The sequence below is a fragment of the Bubalus kerabau genome, chromosome 8 (assembly GCF_029407905.1).
Source record: "Bubalus kerabau isolate K-KA32 ecotype Philippines breed swamp buffalo chromosome 8, PCC_UOA_SB_1v2, whole genome shotgun sequence".
Classification (NCBI taxonomy): domain Eukaryota; kingdom Metazoa; phylum Chordata; class Mammalia; order Artiodactyla; family Bovidae; genus Bubalus; species Bubalus kerabau.
The window spans coordinates 13,637,043-13,655,000 of NC_073631.1; the positions used below are offsets into that span (position 1 = coordinate 13,637,043).

General features: G+C 41.3%; 2 protein-coding genes across 8 annotated transcripts in view; one reads left to right on the forward strand and one right to left on the reverse strand.

Annotated features, from left to right (window-relative positions):
- Positions 1-9,668: 9,668 nt before the first annotated feature.
- The window catches only part of CALCR (calcitonin receptor), a 46,990-nt gene continuing 38,700 nt past the window's right edge, over positions 9,669-17,958 (reverse strand). For all 6 annotated transcript variants that reach the window (XM_055589731.1, XM_055589730.1, XM_055589728.1 and 3 more), the window contains exon 13: positions 9,669-12,142. In XM_055589731.1, the coding sequence (XP_055445706.1) occupies positions 11,504-12,142 (639 nt within the window). In that variant the 3' untranslated portion in view covers positions 9,669-11,503. The remainder of the gene's footprint in view (positions 12,143-17,958) is intronic.
- GNGT1 (G protein subunit gamma transducin 1) overlaps positions 12,178-17,958 on the forward strand; it is a 446,502-nt gene continuing 440,721 nt past the window's right edge. Inside the window, exon 1 of one of the 2 annotated variants that reach the window (XR_008717560.1) lies at positions 12,178-13,623. Coding sequence is in view for 1 of the 2 variants with exons in the window: in XM_055589734.1 (XP_055445709.1) it covers positions 13,601-13,623 (23 nt within the window). In the remaining variant the exon portion in view is untranslated. The remainder of the gene's footprint in view (positions 13,624-17,958) is intronic. The other variant, XM_055589734.1, reaches the window with a different exon arrangement.

Below are 17,958 nucleotides of genomic sequence, written 5' to 3' on the forward strand. Positions count from 1 at the left end.
CTGCAGGATATATCACTATCTCCAGCTTTCTTATGCAAAGGCAAACTGATGTGGTCAAAATTGTGATACTCGATGTAAGAAGTCCTGTGTTAAGAATGGCCTCTGTCACTGAGTTCCTGATTTAATGTCACTGGGGATAAGTGGTCACATTGTCCGCCTCACAGAAACTTGGGAGAGATTAAGGAAGTGAACTTGTTGACTTCCTACAAGGAATAGGTAATGTGGTTACATTTGCTTATTGTCTAGTTTAATTCTCAAAATTCCATGTAGATAGATATCTACATTTAATTGATGAGGAGTGTGACACAGAGTTACTACGTGGCAGAGATCGAATTTGGACCAAGGACTAGAAGCTGTGTTCTTTTCTTTATACCAACCTGCCTCCAAATAAGAAGTGTGTGGAATTCATGTACATATATGTTAGTATTTAGTATCATAAGTTGAATGTCAAAATGGCACTCTTTACATCTCTGTTTTGAGCCAACAATAATATGATAGGTGTCCAATAACCCTACAGAACATCCTAAAGCATGAGGTTAGCTCACACTGGAGGGCCCAAGAAATTGTAAATTAGTGTTTCAACATGATAGTTTTCTATCATGTACTTTGAGAGTTTAAAAGGGTTGTGATAGAGAGGCTTTGGGAGAAAGGATTTATTTGGAGATAAATATTTATCTGGAACATTTATAGATAAATAAATAATATACATATTTATAAATACATATTTATTTGGAAATAGATACCTTAAATATTCAAGACCCCCAACTTCCCTCTCCCCTCACCAATGGCAGGAGGAAGATGATTGTTTTCTCCCCACCAAAACCCAACTAGAAATGCTGAAAGGAGAACCACTCAGAGAAGAAAACTTGGTTTGCTTAAAGAAGCTTAATAAAAAGGTGACTAATGTCTGAGCTTCACCAAAAAGCTCATCACTGTGTGACTGCTTGAAGATGCCCTACCTGGTGGTGGCAAAAACAAGGTCGCTGTGCTTTCACTTGTTTTTAATAATTTTATTTATTTACTTATTTTATTTTTGGCTGTTCTGGGTCTTCACTGCTGCTTGGGCTTCTCTCTAGTTGTGATACGTGGCCTTCTCATTGTGGTGGCTTCTCTTGTTTTGGACCGCAGGCTCTAGGCATTCAGGCTTCAGTAGCTGCAGTGCATGGGCTCAGTAGTTGTGGCATATTGTCTTAGTTGCATGTAGAATCTTCCTGGACCAGGGATTGAACCCATGTCCCGTGCATGGGCAGGCAGATTTTTATCCACTGTGCCACCAGGGAGGTCTATAAGTGAGGTTTTTGAAGCAGCTTACCCCAGAGTGGACTGCCGCGGGGGCAAGGGCTCTGGGTGCAGTAGACCTGGGTATGGCACAAGCCCTCTTGGAGGTCACCATCAACCCCACCATAGAGCTGCCAGGACTTACACAGTACTGGGAAACAGACTCTTGGAGGGCACAAATAGAATCTTGTGAGCACCAGGACTCAGGAGAAAGGAGCAGTGATCCCAAAGAGACTGACCCAGACTTGCCCGTGAGGGTCCAGGAGTCTCTGGTGGAGGCGTGGGTCGGTGGTGGCCTGCAGGGTTGGGGGCGCTGGTGTAAAAGTGCTTGCATGGGGCCTTTTGAAAGAGGTCACCATTATCTTCATTACTTCCACCATAGTTTGGCCTCAGGTCAAACAACATGGAGGGAACATAGCCCTGCCCTTTAACAGAAAATAAGATTAAAGATTTACTGAGCATGCCCCCACCCCATCAGAACAAGATTGTTTTCCCCCTCAGTCAGACTCTCCCATCAGGAAGCTTTCATAAGCCTTTTATCCTTCTCCATCAGAGACCAGACAGACTGAAAACCACAATCCCAGAAACTAACCAATTTGATCACATGGACCACAGCTTTGTCTAACTCAATGAAACTATGAGCCATGCCATGTAGGGTCACACAAGACAACAGGTCATGGTGGAGAGTTCTGACAAAACGTGGTCCACTGCAGAAGAAAATGGCAAACCACTTCAGTATTCTTGCCTTGAGAACCCCATGAACAGTATGAAAAGGCAAAAAGATAGGACACAGAAAGATGAACTCCCTAGGTCTGTAGGTGTCCAATATGCTACTGGAGATCAATGGAGAACTAACTCCAGAAAGAATGAAGAGAAGAGCCAAAGCAAAAACAACACCCCCTTGTGGATGTGACTGGTGATGGAAGTAAAGTCCAATGCTGTAAAGAGCAGTACTGCATAGGAACCTGGAATATTAGGGCCATGAATCAAGGCAAATTGGAAGTGGTCAAACAGGTGATGGCAAGAGTGAACATCAACATTTTAGGAATCAGAGAACTAAAATGGACTGGAATGAGTGAATTTAACTCAGAAGACCATTATATCTACTACTGTGTGCAAGAAAGATCTTCATGACCCAGATAATCACAATGGTGTGATCACTCACCTAGAGCCAGACATCCTGGAATGTGAAGTCAAGTGGCCCTTAGGAAGCATCACTATGAACAAAGCTATTGGAGGTGGTGGAATTCCAGTGGAGCTATTTCAAATCCTAAAAGATGATGCTGTGAAAGTGTGCACTCAATATACCAGCAAATTTGGAAAACTCAACAGTGGCCACAGGACTGGAAAAGGTCCATTTTCATTCCATCCCAAAGAAAGGCAATGCCAAAGAATGCTCAAACTACCACACAATTGCACTTATCTCACACACTAGTAAAGTAATGCTCAAAATTCTCCAAGTCTGGCTTCAACAGTATGTGAACCGTGAACTTCCAGATGTTCAAGGTGGTTTTAGAAAAGGCAGAGGAACCAGAGATCAAATTGCCAACATCCTCTGGATCATTAAAAAGGAAAAGAGTTCCAGAAAAACATTTATTTCTGCTTTATTGACTATGCCAAAGCCTTTGACTGTGTGGGTCACAATAAACTGTGGAAAATTCTGAAGGAGATGGGAATACCAGACCACCTGACCTGCCTCTTGAGAAACCTATATGCAGGTCAGGAAGCAACAGTTAGAACTGGACATGGAACAACAGACTGCTTCCAAATAGGAAAAGGAGTACATCAAAGCTGTATATTGTCACCCTGCTTATTTAACTTATATGCAGAGTACATGATGAGAATTGCTGGGCTGGAGGAAACACAAGCTGGAATCAAGATTGCCAGGAGAGATGTCAATAACCTCAGATATGCAGATTATACCACCCTTATGGCAGAAAGTGAAGAAGAACTAAAGAGCTTCTTGATGAAAGTGAAAGAGGAGAGTGAAAAAGTTGGCTTAAAGCTCAACATTCAGAAAACGAAGATCATGGCATCCGGTCCCATCACTTCATGGCAAATAGATGGGGAAACAGTGGAAGCAGTGTCAGACTTTATTTTTTTGGGCTCCAAAATCACTGCAGATGGTGACTGCAGCCATGAAATTAAAAGACAGTTTTTCCTTGGAAGAAAAGCTATGACAAACCTAGACAGCATATTAAAAAGCAGAGACATTACTTTGCCAACAAAAGTCCATCTAGTGAAAGCTATGGTTTTTCCAGTAGTCATGCATGGATGTGAGAGTTGGACTATAAAGAAAGCTGAGAGCCGAAGAATTGATGCTTTTGAGCTGTGGTGTTGGAGAAGACTCTTGAGAGTCCCTTGGACTGCAAGGAGACCCAACCAGTCCATCCTAAAGGAGATCAGTCCTGAGTGTTCATTGGAAGGACTGATGTTGAAGCTGAAACGCCAATCCTTTGGCTACCTGATGCAAAGAGCTGACTCATTTGAAAAGACCCTAATGCTGGGAAAGATTGAGGGCAGGAGGAGAAGGGGACGACAGAGGATGAGATGGTTGGTTGGCATCACCGACTCGATGGACATGAGTTTGAGTGAACTCGGGGAGTTTGTGATGGACAGGGAGGCCTGGCGTGCTGCAGTCCTAGGGGTCACAAAAAGTCGGAGATGACTGAGTGACTGAACTGAACTGAACTGAACCCCAGAGTAGAGAAGTAACAAAGGGGCCACTTCTGATAGAAGATCTTGGTTCTATCTCTGACTAGTTATTTTGGTGTACATTCAATTCAACAAATGTTCACTGAATGTTTGATATTTGTAGGATGCCAGGCACTGGGCTAGGAACTGGAGATTGGGTCATCATAAACATTCTTTCCAGGTCTCTAATTTTAAACTAGGAAATCTCGATCAGCTGGCCTTTACCTCACCCAAAGCTGTTGAATATGAGTGAGAAACAGTACCAAGTCCACTTTTATTTAGGCCACTATTATTATATAGAGGTCTATATTATATGGTCCACTATTACTTAGACAATAATAAAGCCTGTATGTGAGTTGCTCCCAGTATGAGACGATCTGTTTTTGACTAAGTGATCATGGCCATTTAATTATAATTTATCTTATATTAAGATATTTCACATATTTTATGACCCATACTCATGTTTATTTACCTATATTGCTTTCTTAGGGCTTCCTAGCAGCTCAGTGGTAAAGAATCTGCCTGACATGCAAGAGACACAGGAGAACTGGGTGTGATCCCTGGGTCAGGAAGATCCTCTGGAGGAGGAAATGGCAACCCACTCCAGTATTCTTGCCTGGAGAATCCCATGAACAGAGGAGCCTGGCACACTACAGTTCATAGGGTCACAAAGAGCGGGACGTAACTGAAGCGACTGAACATATTGCTTTCTTAGCTATCCAAGTCTCTATTTCTTTCCCTAAAAGAGAAAGTTTTTGTCTGCTGTCTTATGTTGATCTTGACCCAATCTCGTCAGTATTGTAAGATTTTTAGTTTGTGGAATTTATTTGGCAATCTATGAATTTTCCCTATTTGAGGTCTTTTTCTTTGATCCTGGAGGGTTTAAACAGTATTTCTTCAAGTATTTCCCCTTCTCTATTTTCATTTTCTGGTCTCCTTCTAGAGTTTGTTTTGTCCAGGTATTGGGTAGAGACCCTTTCATTGCCACTTTGCAGAATTATGAGCCTAAAGATTCATCTCACTGGCCTTGATTTCCCCTTTGGGCCATTCTAAATAATGCCCCACCTTTTTTAGTTTTTTTTTTTTTTTTTTTTTTTTAATGTGGACCATTTTTAAAGTCTTTATTGAAGTTGTTGCAATATTGCTTCTGTTTTATGTTTTGGTTTTTTGGCCTTAAGTCATGTGGGAACTTAGCTCCCCAACCAGGGATCGAACCTGCACCCCCTGCCTTGGAAGGTGAAGTCTTACTCACTGGACCACCAGGGAAGTCCCAATGCCCATTCTTTGAGAATGACCAACTAGGCTTTACAAGTCACATGGCAACATGTCAGAGGAAACTTTCTCCTAACAGAGTAATGGTGGCTGTAGCCTGTTGAGATTTATGATGAATAAGTTGTTGAAGATTGCAACTGAACCTCTTGGGGGAAAAAATACTGGCTTCCATGGCTGTGGATTGGGAGAAGGAACTGACAGCTGTCCTACTGTGGGTAGAGAATGTCCACCATGAAGGACAGGTTTTAGTTAACATTTAGTTAACATTATCCCTGATTTTAAGACATCATTTTTTTTTTTTAATTGAAAGTGTCACCTCTATCTCTTTAAGTGGAACCATACTCCCACCCCTGCAAACCGTTTCACTAGGCCCCAGCTTAGTGATGCTAAGCTGCAGTGTGAAGTCTTTCATCTCTGCTCCCATGCAAGTGATCCCTGTTTGGCCAATTCCCTCAGCTCTGACTCATTTTCTTGAGCTGGAAGCAATAACCAAGTACAAACTGAACATGTTTGATTGGGCTCTGATGCTCCCTTTGACCCTTTTTATTCCCAAGCCCCTTTGAAATCAGTTTCTACAACTTGGAGTCAATCCTCCTGTCTCAGCAGCTCACCCAGGCCTCACTGCACCCACTATTCCAGGTACAAATGCTCCTTGGGTCCCCACCCTGGTGCTCTGGGCCAGGATCTAAACCCATCTGGTCAGTCTTGTTTGCATCTCCACCGGGAAAGGAGAAGCTACAAAATGTGGCAACATTCTTAGTAGGAAGCCAGAAGTCCCAAACAAGAGCTGTGCCAGTCTTTTCAAGGTAGAAATTTAAAAAGCAGAGGCGTTGGGCATTTTTTTTTTTAATGTCAGGCATTGATTTAGGTTTAATAAATATAGAAATCTGAGATTTGCCTCCAAATAATCCCAATGGTTTCTGCATTTCAATAAATACAGCTTTGCAGTGTTTCCCCATCAGTTTCTCTTGGGAAGCACCAGATATGGTGCTTGGCTGTAACATCCAAAGGTTTCAAATTTTTTATTTACTTATTTATGTCTGCTTAGGGTCTTAGTTGTGGCACATAGGCTTAGTTGCTCTGTGACATTTGTGATCTTAGTTCCCTGACCAGGGACTGAACCTGTGTCTCTTGCATTGGAAGGCAAATTCTTAAGCGCTAGACCACCAGGGAAGTCTCAAAGGGACTTTCAGTTTTTATTTCCTCAGTCCCTGTTTTGTGGTGGGGAAGGGAGGAGCTTGCCTGCTCTTGTGAGTGAGTTTGCAAAACCTAACCCCATTTACATGGGGCTGGCTCAAGGCATTGGGTACTCTTGATTCAGACCCTAGCTCAGCCACTTACTTTGTGATAGTGGTGGGCATGTTATTCCCACTTGACTTCCATTTAGTTTTCTCGTCACTAAAACGGGGATTAAAAACACGTTTGGTTGTTATAAAGGGGAGGTAAGCTAATGTCCTTAGGTTTATATTGACTTCAGTGTTTCAATGACTGGTGTTCTTTTCTTCCTTCTCAGATTATCTCTATTTGATGGATGTTCTTCCTAAATGCTCTGTGACTGAACTCCATATTAAGCCTCACAGTATGCATTTTGGAATGACAGCATACAGAAACTATAAGGTGGCATGCAGTGGAGAAGTGCTAACTGCCCTGAGAGGTCACCAGCTACCTTACTGGGCAGAGGTCTCGAGGGCTCACAGCTGGCTGTGTGTTTTGGCATGAAACTAGTGTGCTAGCTCTGATGAATGAGTCTGGCATGATTGGGCGAAAACAGATATCCTGATCTATTCTGAATTGTGTTTCTTATTGAAGATCCCTCAGTTGATTCTTACTGAATGTCTACTTAGCACTTCACCAGTGATACTCTGAGGTTGAGTTTGGAGGCCATTTCTCCAAATTAAAATGTGATATTAAGTCTCTGCAGTAAAGCAGGCTGTGGTGACATGCAGAGGTTGGTCATGATGGCTGGTTAGTTGGCAAAGAGCAGCACAGTTTGAATCAGTGGAAGGATTTCTGAGAGACTTAGGTAAAAGGCATTGGATGTCTGGAAATGGAGACTGGACACTGATCAGTGACCTAAGAGACTGGCTGATCAAGGCTTAAATTAATGGAAAAATCTCTGAAATCTTTCAGAGGTTTTGGAGGAAGATATATTAGGAAAGTCTTCCTGACCTAAGTTCGTTTATAGTTTCAATGGCTGTGTTTTCTCTCCTTCAATGCTTTTCACAGATCTTAAAACGTATTAATTTTATGTCCAGAAGAACAAAAATTAAAAATATGGTTAGTTTTAAATTTTCAAATGTGGCTTCTCTGTGTCTTCCTGTGTCTGCATGTGCATATATTATCATCCTTTTTCTTTATGTTTCCAGCTAATTCCCCAACCTCCCTCCCCACCCCATACAAGTTGTCTATGGATTGATTCAGTAAAATCAGTTTTCCTAAGCTTAAGTTAGGAGGGAGGCATCTTATTTCCTCTCTCAAAATGACAAATGATTGTTTCTTTCTGAGCTTATCTAAGTATGCTTTCCTAAATATGTCTTCTGATCCATCCTCTTCATGAATAATCTTAAACTCTGTGTTAATTACAATGATAAGGTGTTGAACTGTAACCCAGCCAATGAAAGAACTACTATTTTAGACCTTATTATCAAGAAAATGAGTCCTTGCCAAGCCTTTAGGAAGAAACCTTGTTCTAAGAATATTTCTTATAACTTAGCTGTCCCACTCAGGGCTCAGGTGGAGAAAAGGTCACACTCAGCTACCACCTCCAACACTATAGCACTTTGGTTTTCCACCCCATGTGTGTGTTCTTCTGCCCCAAAGATATCAGTCGTTATGGTTTAAGGGTGTGGGCTTCCCAGGCAGTGCTAAAGAATCTGACTGCCAATGCCCAGAGACACAAGGGTCGGGAAGATCCCCTGAAGGAGTAAATGGCAACCCACTACAGCATTATTGCTTGGAGGATCCCATGGACAGAGGGGCTATAGTCCATGGAGCTGCAAAGGGTCAGACACGATTGAGCACACACACGTGCATGGTTTAAGGGTATGGGTTCCCTTGGCAGGTTTGACACAAAGAAATTGTTTCATAATGGCTACTATTAGCAAATATTTGTTATATAGCTGGATGAAAGGTGTGTGAAACATCTGTTCAATCAATGATAATGAATGAAGGAATGAATGAGAAGGGTTGGAGCTCTGTGAAGTGTTTCTATCATTTCTTTCCAACATCTCTCCTTCCTCCAGAAGCCATGGTATCAACATACATCCAAAGGTTGATTTTGGGCCAAAGCTGACCATTTGAATTCAAGTTACCCTATCGGAGAGTCAGATTTTACAGTATGATGGGAAATTATTTTTGTTCAACATCACAAGGGTAATGATATTTATTTGTATTCCCCAGTAGAACACAAAGGGGAAAATGTCATCTTGATGTATCCTTTATGAAAAATTTCCTTGGATCTCCAGAGGCCAGCAATTCTCGGTGCAATTACATTGCATGAAGAACCTACAAATTGCTTCTGTTTGCCTGTATTAGTTCATCATGGTTCTCATTTAATCCTCATTTTTTTCCATTTCATGCTTTCCAGATCTGAAAATCTTTCTAATAGTGGCTGTTATGCATTCTAATGATACTTAATTTGTTGCCTTTTATCCAGCCTTAATCTCCAAAACTATCTTAAAAATCAATGACTGTAACAATTCTAATGATCTGATGTGATGTTGGACAGTTCAAGTCTGGTCCCACAATAATGAAAAAAAAAACAAAACAGCAATCATAAAAGAATGTGATACTTTCTTGTTCTAGATTTCTTAGCTGTACTTCCCAAACTTATACAAAATAGGCTGATAGTCCTGGTGGTTTTGCACTAACAAAGGTATGAGAACCGTGCTTTGGAGGTTATAGTCAAAGTGAAGATTGAAGATGGCTACACTGACAAGGACAATAACCTTGGTATTTTTGCATGAAAGTCAAAGTGAAGTCGCTCAGGCGTGTCCGACTCTGGGACCCTGTGGACTGCAGCCCACCAGGCTCCTCTGTCCATGGGATTCTCCAGGCAAGAATACTGGAGTGGGATGCCATTTCCTTCTCCAGGGAATCATCCCGACCCAGGAATTGAACCCAGGTCTCCTGCATTGCAGGCAGACGCTTTAACCTCTGAGGGTATTTTTGCATATGGTTTTCTAATTTATATTTTTGGATTATCTTGCCATCTCCTGTAATACAAGCAAGATGAGATGTTAGCATCCCAGATAATATGGAATGAGCTTAGGAGATGAGATGAATGAATGAAAAGATGGATATATTTCTTTAGAACATATGCACACATACAACTCCATGGACCGAGGAGCCTGGCAAGCCAGAGGTCATAGGGTCACAAAGAGAGTCAGACACAACTGAAACACACATACAACTTTTGCTTATCATTACTCTTTATTAATTCATACATGGATACAGGGCAAGCATTTCACGTCATTTTGGCAATGTGCACAATTCTATAGTAAGCTGTTTGATCTTATTCAGCCACTACTATATTAGCACAATAGCATTTAGAATATTTCAGCAAAATGTTATCACGTTTGTACTAGAGCTGCCAGAAATACTGTTTTCCATGTTTGTAAACAAAAATAGGAACACTATTACATAAACACTGTGATTGGAAAAATACCCTCTTTTCAAATCCTCCCTTACATTCAAGTAAAGGAGACATAAGCTACTTTAGTATCCAAAATACATTTTCTCTGAAAGAATATATTTTTCTTTTGTCTTTCCAAAACTATATCATCTCTAAAACTATATCATCTCTGAAAGGCAGTGGCATAAGAGCACATACTTGAGACTTGAGATGTGGAGGGCTTTGATGTATCTCTTCATTTAGAATACAAATTACATAAAGGTAACTGAGTACTGTTGCAAACTCACAAATTAATCTCAGGTGCCGGTAATGATACTGGTTTACTCAGGAGTTTTGAAGATTTTATATGAAAGTAAAGAGAGGTATGGGAATATAACATTGGATTTTAATGAGAAACTCTTATTTTAAATGAGTTGGTATACAGTTAAACTTGTAGTGGTTAATTGTTTTTTCCCCCTCCTGTTTCACTAATAGCATCAAACAAGAGGTCAACTACAAACTGATTTCTAATTAGCCCTACTGAATCTTTCTGGAAAAGGCTGAGATCTTGTTAAGCTTAGAAGCTGGGTGGAAAGCAGTTAATGGAGTTATATGGAGTCTTTTAATTACCAGTCTTAAACAAATTTATCTTTTACTGCTAGATAGCACCCAAGGGCAAGAGGTAATCTGCTTTAGAAACCTCGAGTGATTTGCTTTATAAATCCTGGAGTTTAGGAAAGTGGAAAACTCTCTTTAGAGAGAGTATTCTCTTCCACTAGGAATTCGATTTTTTGGCAGTTTTGTGAAAAATTTAGTGGTGGGTTCTTTGTGACCTCCCAATTTATAAATGTTAGTAACCAAAGCACATTCAACATAAAAGCCAATTCCTTCTTACAGAAGTCAGGACCTGCCCAAGACCAAGCTGAGCACACAGTATTAGTAAAGTAATGAACACATAGAAAACTGACTTTTTTTTTTTTTTTCATTCAAAGCCTTGTATCTTCCTGCCAAATGCAGATCTTTTTCCCCCACAAAATTAGTCATCTCTACATTAGAAAGCCACTTTGTTTTGAGGAGGTCAAGTTGTAATTTGTGTGGTTTATATTGTGGGTGTGTCTGTGGATGGTAAAAAATCTGAATAACATCAGAATTGACTGAAATTAAAAAAAGAAATAAAAAAATCAGAACCATACCCAAATACCAAAGTATCCTAATTTAAAAGTTTCGAGTTAAAAAGAAAACCATTGATGGTGACTTGAATTTTTCGAAGGTAGAAATGGCTCAAGATTAACAAGGAGCACCCTGGATCTGAACTAGGTCAACTTGTGTTTTACTCAGGTACTTTGCTTACTTTACTCTGACATTTGTACATCTCAGTCCTGGATGAAAGATGGTATTCACAGGAATTCACAGGTGTTGCAGAGTTCACAGGTGTTGTAGAGGGAGACTCCATTCCTCCACTGTCTCCCGGAAGCAAGAGTACCAAGTAAAACTGTCTTCGGATTCACTATGGACAAATGCACTTGATACTTCTCACAAATGAGATGTGTGCTCCTGGGAGGATGGAGATCACTTGAGATGCAGGGTCGGTCTTGCTCCCAGGAAGTGAGGGCTGAGGGACCACAAGGCTGTTGTTGGCGTCACATTTCAAGCGGATGACTCTTGCTCAATGATCTCCATAGCGACGACCTCAGCACCCTCCATGGCGATGACCTCAGCAGCACCCCCCACGGCGATGACCTCAGGAGCACCCTCCACGGCGATGACCTCAGCAGCGCCCTCCACGGCGATGACCTCAGCAGCGCCCTCCACCGCGATGACCTCAGCAGCGCCCTCCACGGCGATGACCTCAGCAGCGCCCTCCACCGCGATGACCTCAGCAGCGCCCTCCACGGCGATGACCTCAGCAGCGCCCTCCACCGCGATGACCTCAGCAGCGCCCTCCACCGCGATGACCTCAGCAGCGCCCTCCACCGCGATGACCTCAGCAGCGCCCTCCACGGCGATGACCTCAGCAGCGCCCTCCACAGCAATGACCTCAGCACCCTTCATGGAGATGACCTCCCCTCCCTCCATGGGGATGACCTCAGCACCCTCCTCGCCCAGGTTGTCGGTGGGCTCGTTCTGTGGCTCCTGGTGGCAGATGTAGATTGGCGGAGCCTCAGCCAGGGCGGCCGCGGCGGCGGCAGTGGCGGCGGCGGCGTTGGCCGCACGGTGGGCCCGGCGGCGGCCATTCCAGCGCTGAGCTTGGTACTGGTTCCACTGACGCTTCAGGGCAGCCTGGACCTGGAAGACGAAAGAGAACCTTCTGTTCATATCATTGTCGGGAATGCCCTGAGCACAATTCTCGGTGCTCATCAGAGGCTGTGTGTGTGTGTGTGTGTGTGTGTGTTAGTTGCTCTGTCGTGTCCAACTCTTTGGGACTCCGTGAACTGTAGCCCGCCAGGCTCCTCTGTCCATGGGATTCTCCAGGCAAGAATACTGGAGTGGGTAGCCATTCCCTTCTCCAAGGCATTTTCCCCACCCAGGGATGGAATCCAGGTCTCCCCCACATTGCAGGTAGATTCTTTACCGGTTGAGCCGCTAGGGAAGCCCCCATCAGAGGTTTGGGGTGGCTGAATTTTTAATTCTCATCTAAAAGGGCTGTATGGGAAAGGCTCTGGCTATTAAATACCCATCTTGGAGGAAGAATCTGCAGACCGGAGGACTGAGTAATTTGCTTCAGCTGCCCCTGGCAAGGTTATTTGCTATTTTGATCGAAAGTTTCTTCATTAGAGCTTTTATACCAGGAATGAAATTTGATTTGGTTTCATATTCCATATGGCACGCTCATCATATTAAGAAGGCAGAATTTGAAACCTTTTTATCTGCTACAACTTCTGATACAGCAGAAGCTTTTATCTAAATCTACACGTTATTGGTCATGCAAAAGTATCTGGAAGCCATTTCACAGCTCTGGATTTTATGATAATGGCCTTATACTGTTGATTTTCCTTTATCCAGCATGGCATGAGATGAGGTGTGCCCAATAAAACTCTGGTTAGTGGTTAACAAACCATGTATTAATCATTTTTTGTAACGCTAGATGTCATGGTGTTTGGGAAGGAGCAGTTATTCAATAAATGTTTTCTGAATGGTGTCAACGTTCATTCTAGAATGAGTTTCTAACGCCAAGAAAATGACCATCCATGACTGTATTGTAATTAGTGTGTTGACATCCAGTGGCATTAGGGTGAGGGTGCTAAAAATGTCTAGACTGAATCTGAGGAAGAAATGGAAGTTTTATTTCGTGCAAATATGAAAGCCTGAGTTTTGATATAAGACTTAGAAACACGGGTTTTGGAGAACCTGAATCCCTCCCTGAGGTGAGTTATAAAGCACTGGGTCTTCTACATTTACTGTTAGGTCTTCTACATTTACTGTTAGGTATTCTCTCTCATGCCATGGTGTATGATTTGGAGAACTGCTCGGGAGCTGCAGTGGGTTGCTAATTTTGGAATTACCAGAAGCAAGCACTCATAATAGTAACATCACATCACCTTTCAATGCCTTTTCCACTGACAAGGCCATTTCACTGTGTCTCATTTGATGCCATGAAAAAGGATTGAACTTTGGGTCAAGAAACCAGCTCTGCCCACGTTAGCCATGAAATCTTGGGCAGGATAGTTAACCCCTCTGAGATTACTTTCTTCAATACAACTTTTCTATCTCACCTAGTTGTCTGATGGATTACATGGCTACAGTATGAATCGAGTGGCATCTAAGACGTAAGTATAACACCAAACAAGGAGGCTACTAGTATTCCTCCTGTGATACCCTTATTATGGCAGGATGGTGGTCTTTAGACTGAAGGAAACTCTTCTGTCATATGTGTGGATGTATGTCTTTGGAGGGTGGTGTTGCCAAGGATATAAAAAGAGCTCTTAACAACATAGTTTCTGATCTCATGTTCAGTTATTTCTCATATATTCTAAGCTAGGTCTCCACGGAGAGTCCTCAACAGCCTGGAAAATATTGGATGCTAATGTGAATGAAAGTTTTCTTCACATTGTGATTTGTGCTGGGAAAAGGGTGTTGTTCAATCTTTTTGGGAAAAGGAAAGGTAATACTCTTGGTGGGAAGATTACCCTAGATCAATGTATTTTCAAATATGAATGCACTTATTAAAGATGTTGATGAATGAATAGTTCAGACTCTCCTCTTGCATCACCCACTTTGTCTCTACTTCACTCTTGAAAAAGCTACCATGTTTCCCTGTCAGTTTGTGAGCTTTGCTTTGCAATCTATGCAGTATGGAGAGTTACAGAATTGAAGAGACTAGATTGATTATATAAGAAAGGGCTGATATGAAACCATAGCTGAATCCATTTGGGAAAGAACATCCCTCCTGAGTTATACTTTCAGCTAAATACCTGTGGCCATGGCATTCTTTCTTTAGCACCTCTTCAAGAACCTAGTAAATATTTCAATTGCTTTCCAATTTGGGGGCTGTACTGTCTATTAGACAATAGGTCCTTAAATGCCGAGTTTATGATTTAGGAACTATCAAATGCCCTGTTGAATTAGGAAATATACAGCTCAGAGAACCACCGTCCCCAGACAAAGGGACTGATAGTTTCTGTGGATTCAAAATCTCCTAAATACCAATGTTGTCTTTATAGCTAAAACGTAACACAGATATTTAAAGTTATTTAAATATATTTAAAGATAAACGTAACACAGATATTTAACACTGTCTGAGGCGGACAGTGCCCAGCAGGGGAAAAAAAGGTAGTCCTTTGTTTTGCCTCATCTGTCTTTTTAAAATAATCTCCACTGGAGGATCTATGCATACTAATGAAGTACCCAGCATGAGGCCAAAGGGTTTGAAGTCTATTTTAATTTTTAAAAATTATGACAAATGTTCATTGCCTCCTGTAATTGTATTCCAGAATTATAAGCTATCCTTTTGTGTGGAGATGGCAATCTGCTTCCATTTGTAAACCACACATGTAAGAATAGGCCCTTAGCAGCATATGAAAGACACTTCAATAATTTCAGTTTAATAAGGGCAATTATCTCCTACAATACCTCAGGTTGAGCCTAACAGTGCTTTGATCACAAGAATATGGGCATTGAATCTATTTGGAAAAAACAGAGGAGACTTTGGTTGCTTCTGAAAAGCATCAGAAATATAAGGAGTTGCCCATGGGGAACGAAGAATACACAAAGTTTTGAATTATATAAATGCATTGCTAGTTATAAAAGCAACTAACACAGATCACGTCACATTTTCCTGATTATGCCAATTTATTTATTGTCAACTGTAAAAAAAAAATATGAGTCCTGATGGCTTGAAGGAATAATGATTATACCTGGTTCTATTTGTAACTAACTGTATAGGGTGGGTAACATTTGGAGGTCTCTATTTCTATATTTGTGAAAAAGAAAATCAGGTTGGAATCTTCGTGGTTGTTTGGATGTTTTAGTCTTTGGCCTTTGTTTTCCTGTTAAGTTCATTGTAAGAACTTGCAGTTATGTGCTCTTGAATGGAAAATGAGCTTTATCTCAAGAGTTCTGATCGTTTTTTGTCTAGGACAAAGAAATCATAGCTTAGCTTTGGGTCTTGAAGCTGACTTTCTTGAGTTTTCTAGAAAGGCAGTATTTTTGAAAAGCAAGTTTTATTGAAAGAATTTTTAAATAGAAAAATTTATCTTTGCATATAAAGTGATAACATTACTCATCTGGAAATAGCACATAGGGACATAAGGAGAATCCCTTGCAAACAGGAAAGGGAAGTGGTGAGTACAGAGCTAGGAAAAATTGGGCATCTTGATAGCTGTCATCTGGAGAAGGAAATGGCTACCCACTCCCATATTCTTGCCTGGAGAATCCCATGGACAGAAGAGCTTGGCAGGCCCCAGTCCACGGAGTGGCAAAGAGTTGGATGCAACTAAGCACATAGCTGTAGTCATCTTTTTGAGGTCTCTTAGATCCTGAGTAACTGAAATGATTGGATGGTCAGTGTCCACTGTCTGGGAAGAGTTGTGGGAAATGGTTTTTACATAAGCGTGCTCTCACGGTCACCTCCTGACACCCGGCACTGGAATTCTCAAAAATCCTTTCCTCCACTGACTACCTGATCGATTTCCATGGCAGGAATCACTGACCACAAATAGATAATAACGAAAAATTAAAACCTTTATCTTCATTGTGGAACTGACCTATCAGTCCCCTAGATTTCTGCTAAAATGTAACTCAGTCAGGCAAAGCCTGATCACAGCCCTATCTCAGATGCAGCTGGAAATCACTTCCTGCAGGAGTAAGTGCCCTGCCCGTGTTCAGTGTGGTAAGACAATATGCCCACAGAAGACCCAGCTGAGGCCCAGATGCCTACAATTCATGGGACTGTGATATTGCATTTGGCACACTACATGATTTCTATATTATTAGAAATGTCACACTTGTACATTCCCCCAGTAACATGATACTAATTAAAATGGAGATGGTTTCTTTAATTCTAAAAGCAGAGAGAACACACTTGAACTAGAGACTTTCAACTGTCAGGCACACCTCTGGGCCCACTTTCTATGCCTGCCACTTCAGAGACAGCGTCATGGTTAAGACACAATCAATATTGAGGTATTTTTATAGGTGCATGCAGTTCTCTAGTGTTTTCAAGGTATACTCTGCCTGAACCTGATTTTTATATTAGCCCTATACTGATAATATTTTAGATGAAAATATTTATTTTGTATGCCACCTGAGCCAATTCAAAAGGCAGGGATATATGTTCACAGGAATTGATATAAAGATGGGGTGACCTAAGTCCTATTTATTTATTAGTTTTTACTATTCTTAAAGAGATACTTTGTTGCTAACAGAAAGATATTTTACATTTCTATCTCAGGCTTTCAGGATAGTCCCTAGCAATAATGAATGTACAGTATATTTTTGTTGGATTAAGGAAGGAGTTGATGGATGAATGAAGGAATAAAATATATCAATTAAAACAGAGAACAGGAGCAACAGTCTTGCAATTTGAGGGCTGGAGATGAGCAAGAGGTTGCAGAGCTGCAAAATATCATAGGTGCTCACTGAATGTTGTTTAACTGAAGCAATAAAGACTAGAAAATTCATTAAATATCAATTGATAATGGTTAGACAATGGTTCTAATTACCAACTTGGAAATAATATATAGATCTCTTAACAAAATGTGATATGCTTTGGTATAAAATTATTAATAAAGATTGATTTAAAATGATCACAGATACTTTAACATTAAAAGTTATGAGGTGTATAACTCAAGGAAGTATACTAATGAAGCTTCAGGAAGGAGACATATATATAATGCTGTGCAGTGGAAGATTTAGTCCATTTAACTAGGAATCAGGAAATCTGGGTTCTAGTCCTGGTTATAAGCTATGATTGTGACATTGTGCAAGTCGCGTGATCTTTCTGGAGTTTTGATTTCTCACCTGACAAATGAGGGAGGTTTCAAATCACATTCTATGCAGCCCTGGAAGTTCTTTGGTACAAATTTAAGCAGCTCCACTTATGTTTTACAAATTGGGCTTCCATGTAGAATATCATTGGAAGAAAGGGAACTCTGGCTAAAAAAAAACCCTTTAAAACACTGGCCATGTGGATCTCTAGGCTTTCCTGATCTAAATATTCAGGTAACAAATTACTTACTCCCTTTTGAGTCTTAACTCCAGGGTGATTTTCCAAGAGTTGAATAGGTGTTGTGACATTGGCCCCAGGCAAATGGAAAAGAAGGCAGAGACTCAAGATAGACTGGCTACATACTGGCTCTGCCCCAGTGACGCGTGGGTCCTTCCCAAGGCAATGGGGAAGTGACTTGGGTTCTATGGGAACCCAGAATAGCTTTCACTGTTGCTTCTCAGGGTTCCAACCAGCTTAAGGTACAATGCCAGGAAATGTGAATTAAGCTACCTGTCTGGATAATACCTGCAATTGTACCACACAAAAACATAGATAAGATTCAACTTGCAGTAGTGGAAAAAATAAGATAGGGCTAGTCAGGAAACCCTGTAAGGTCAACTGTAGAAGTGAGAGATAGTACAAAGTGCACAGAGGCCCTTGGGAGATGGTAAAGTGC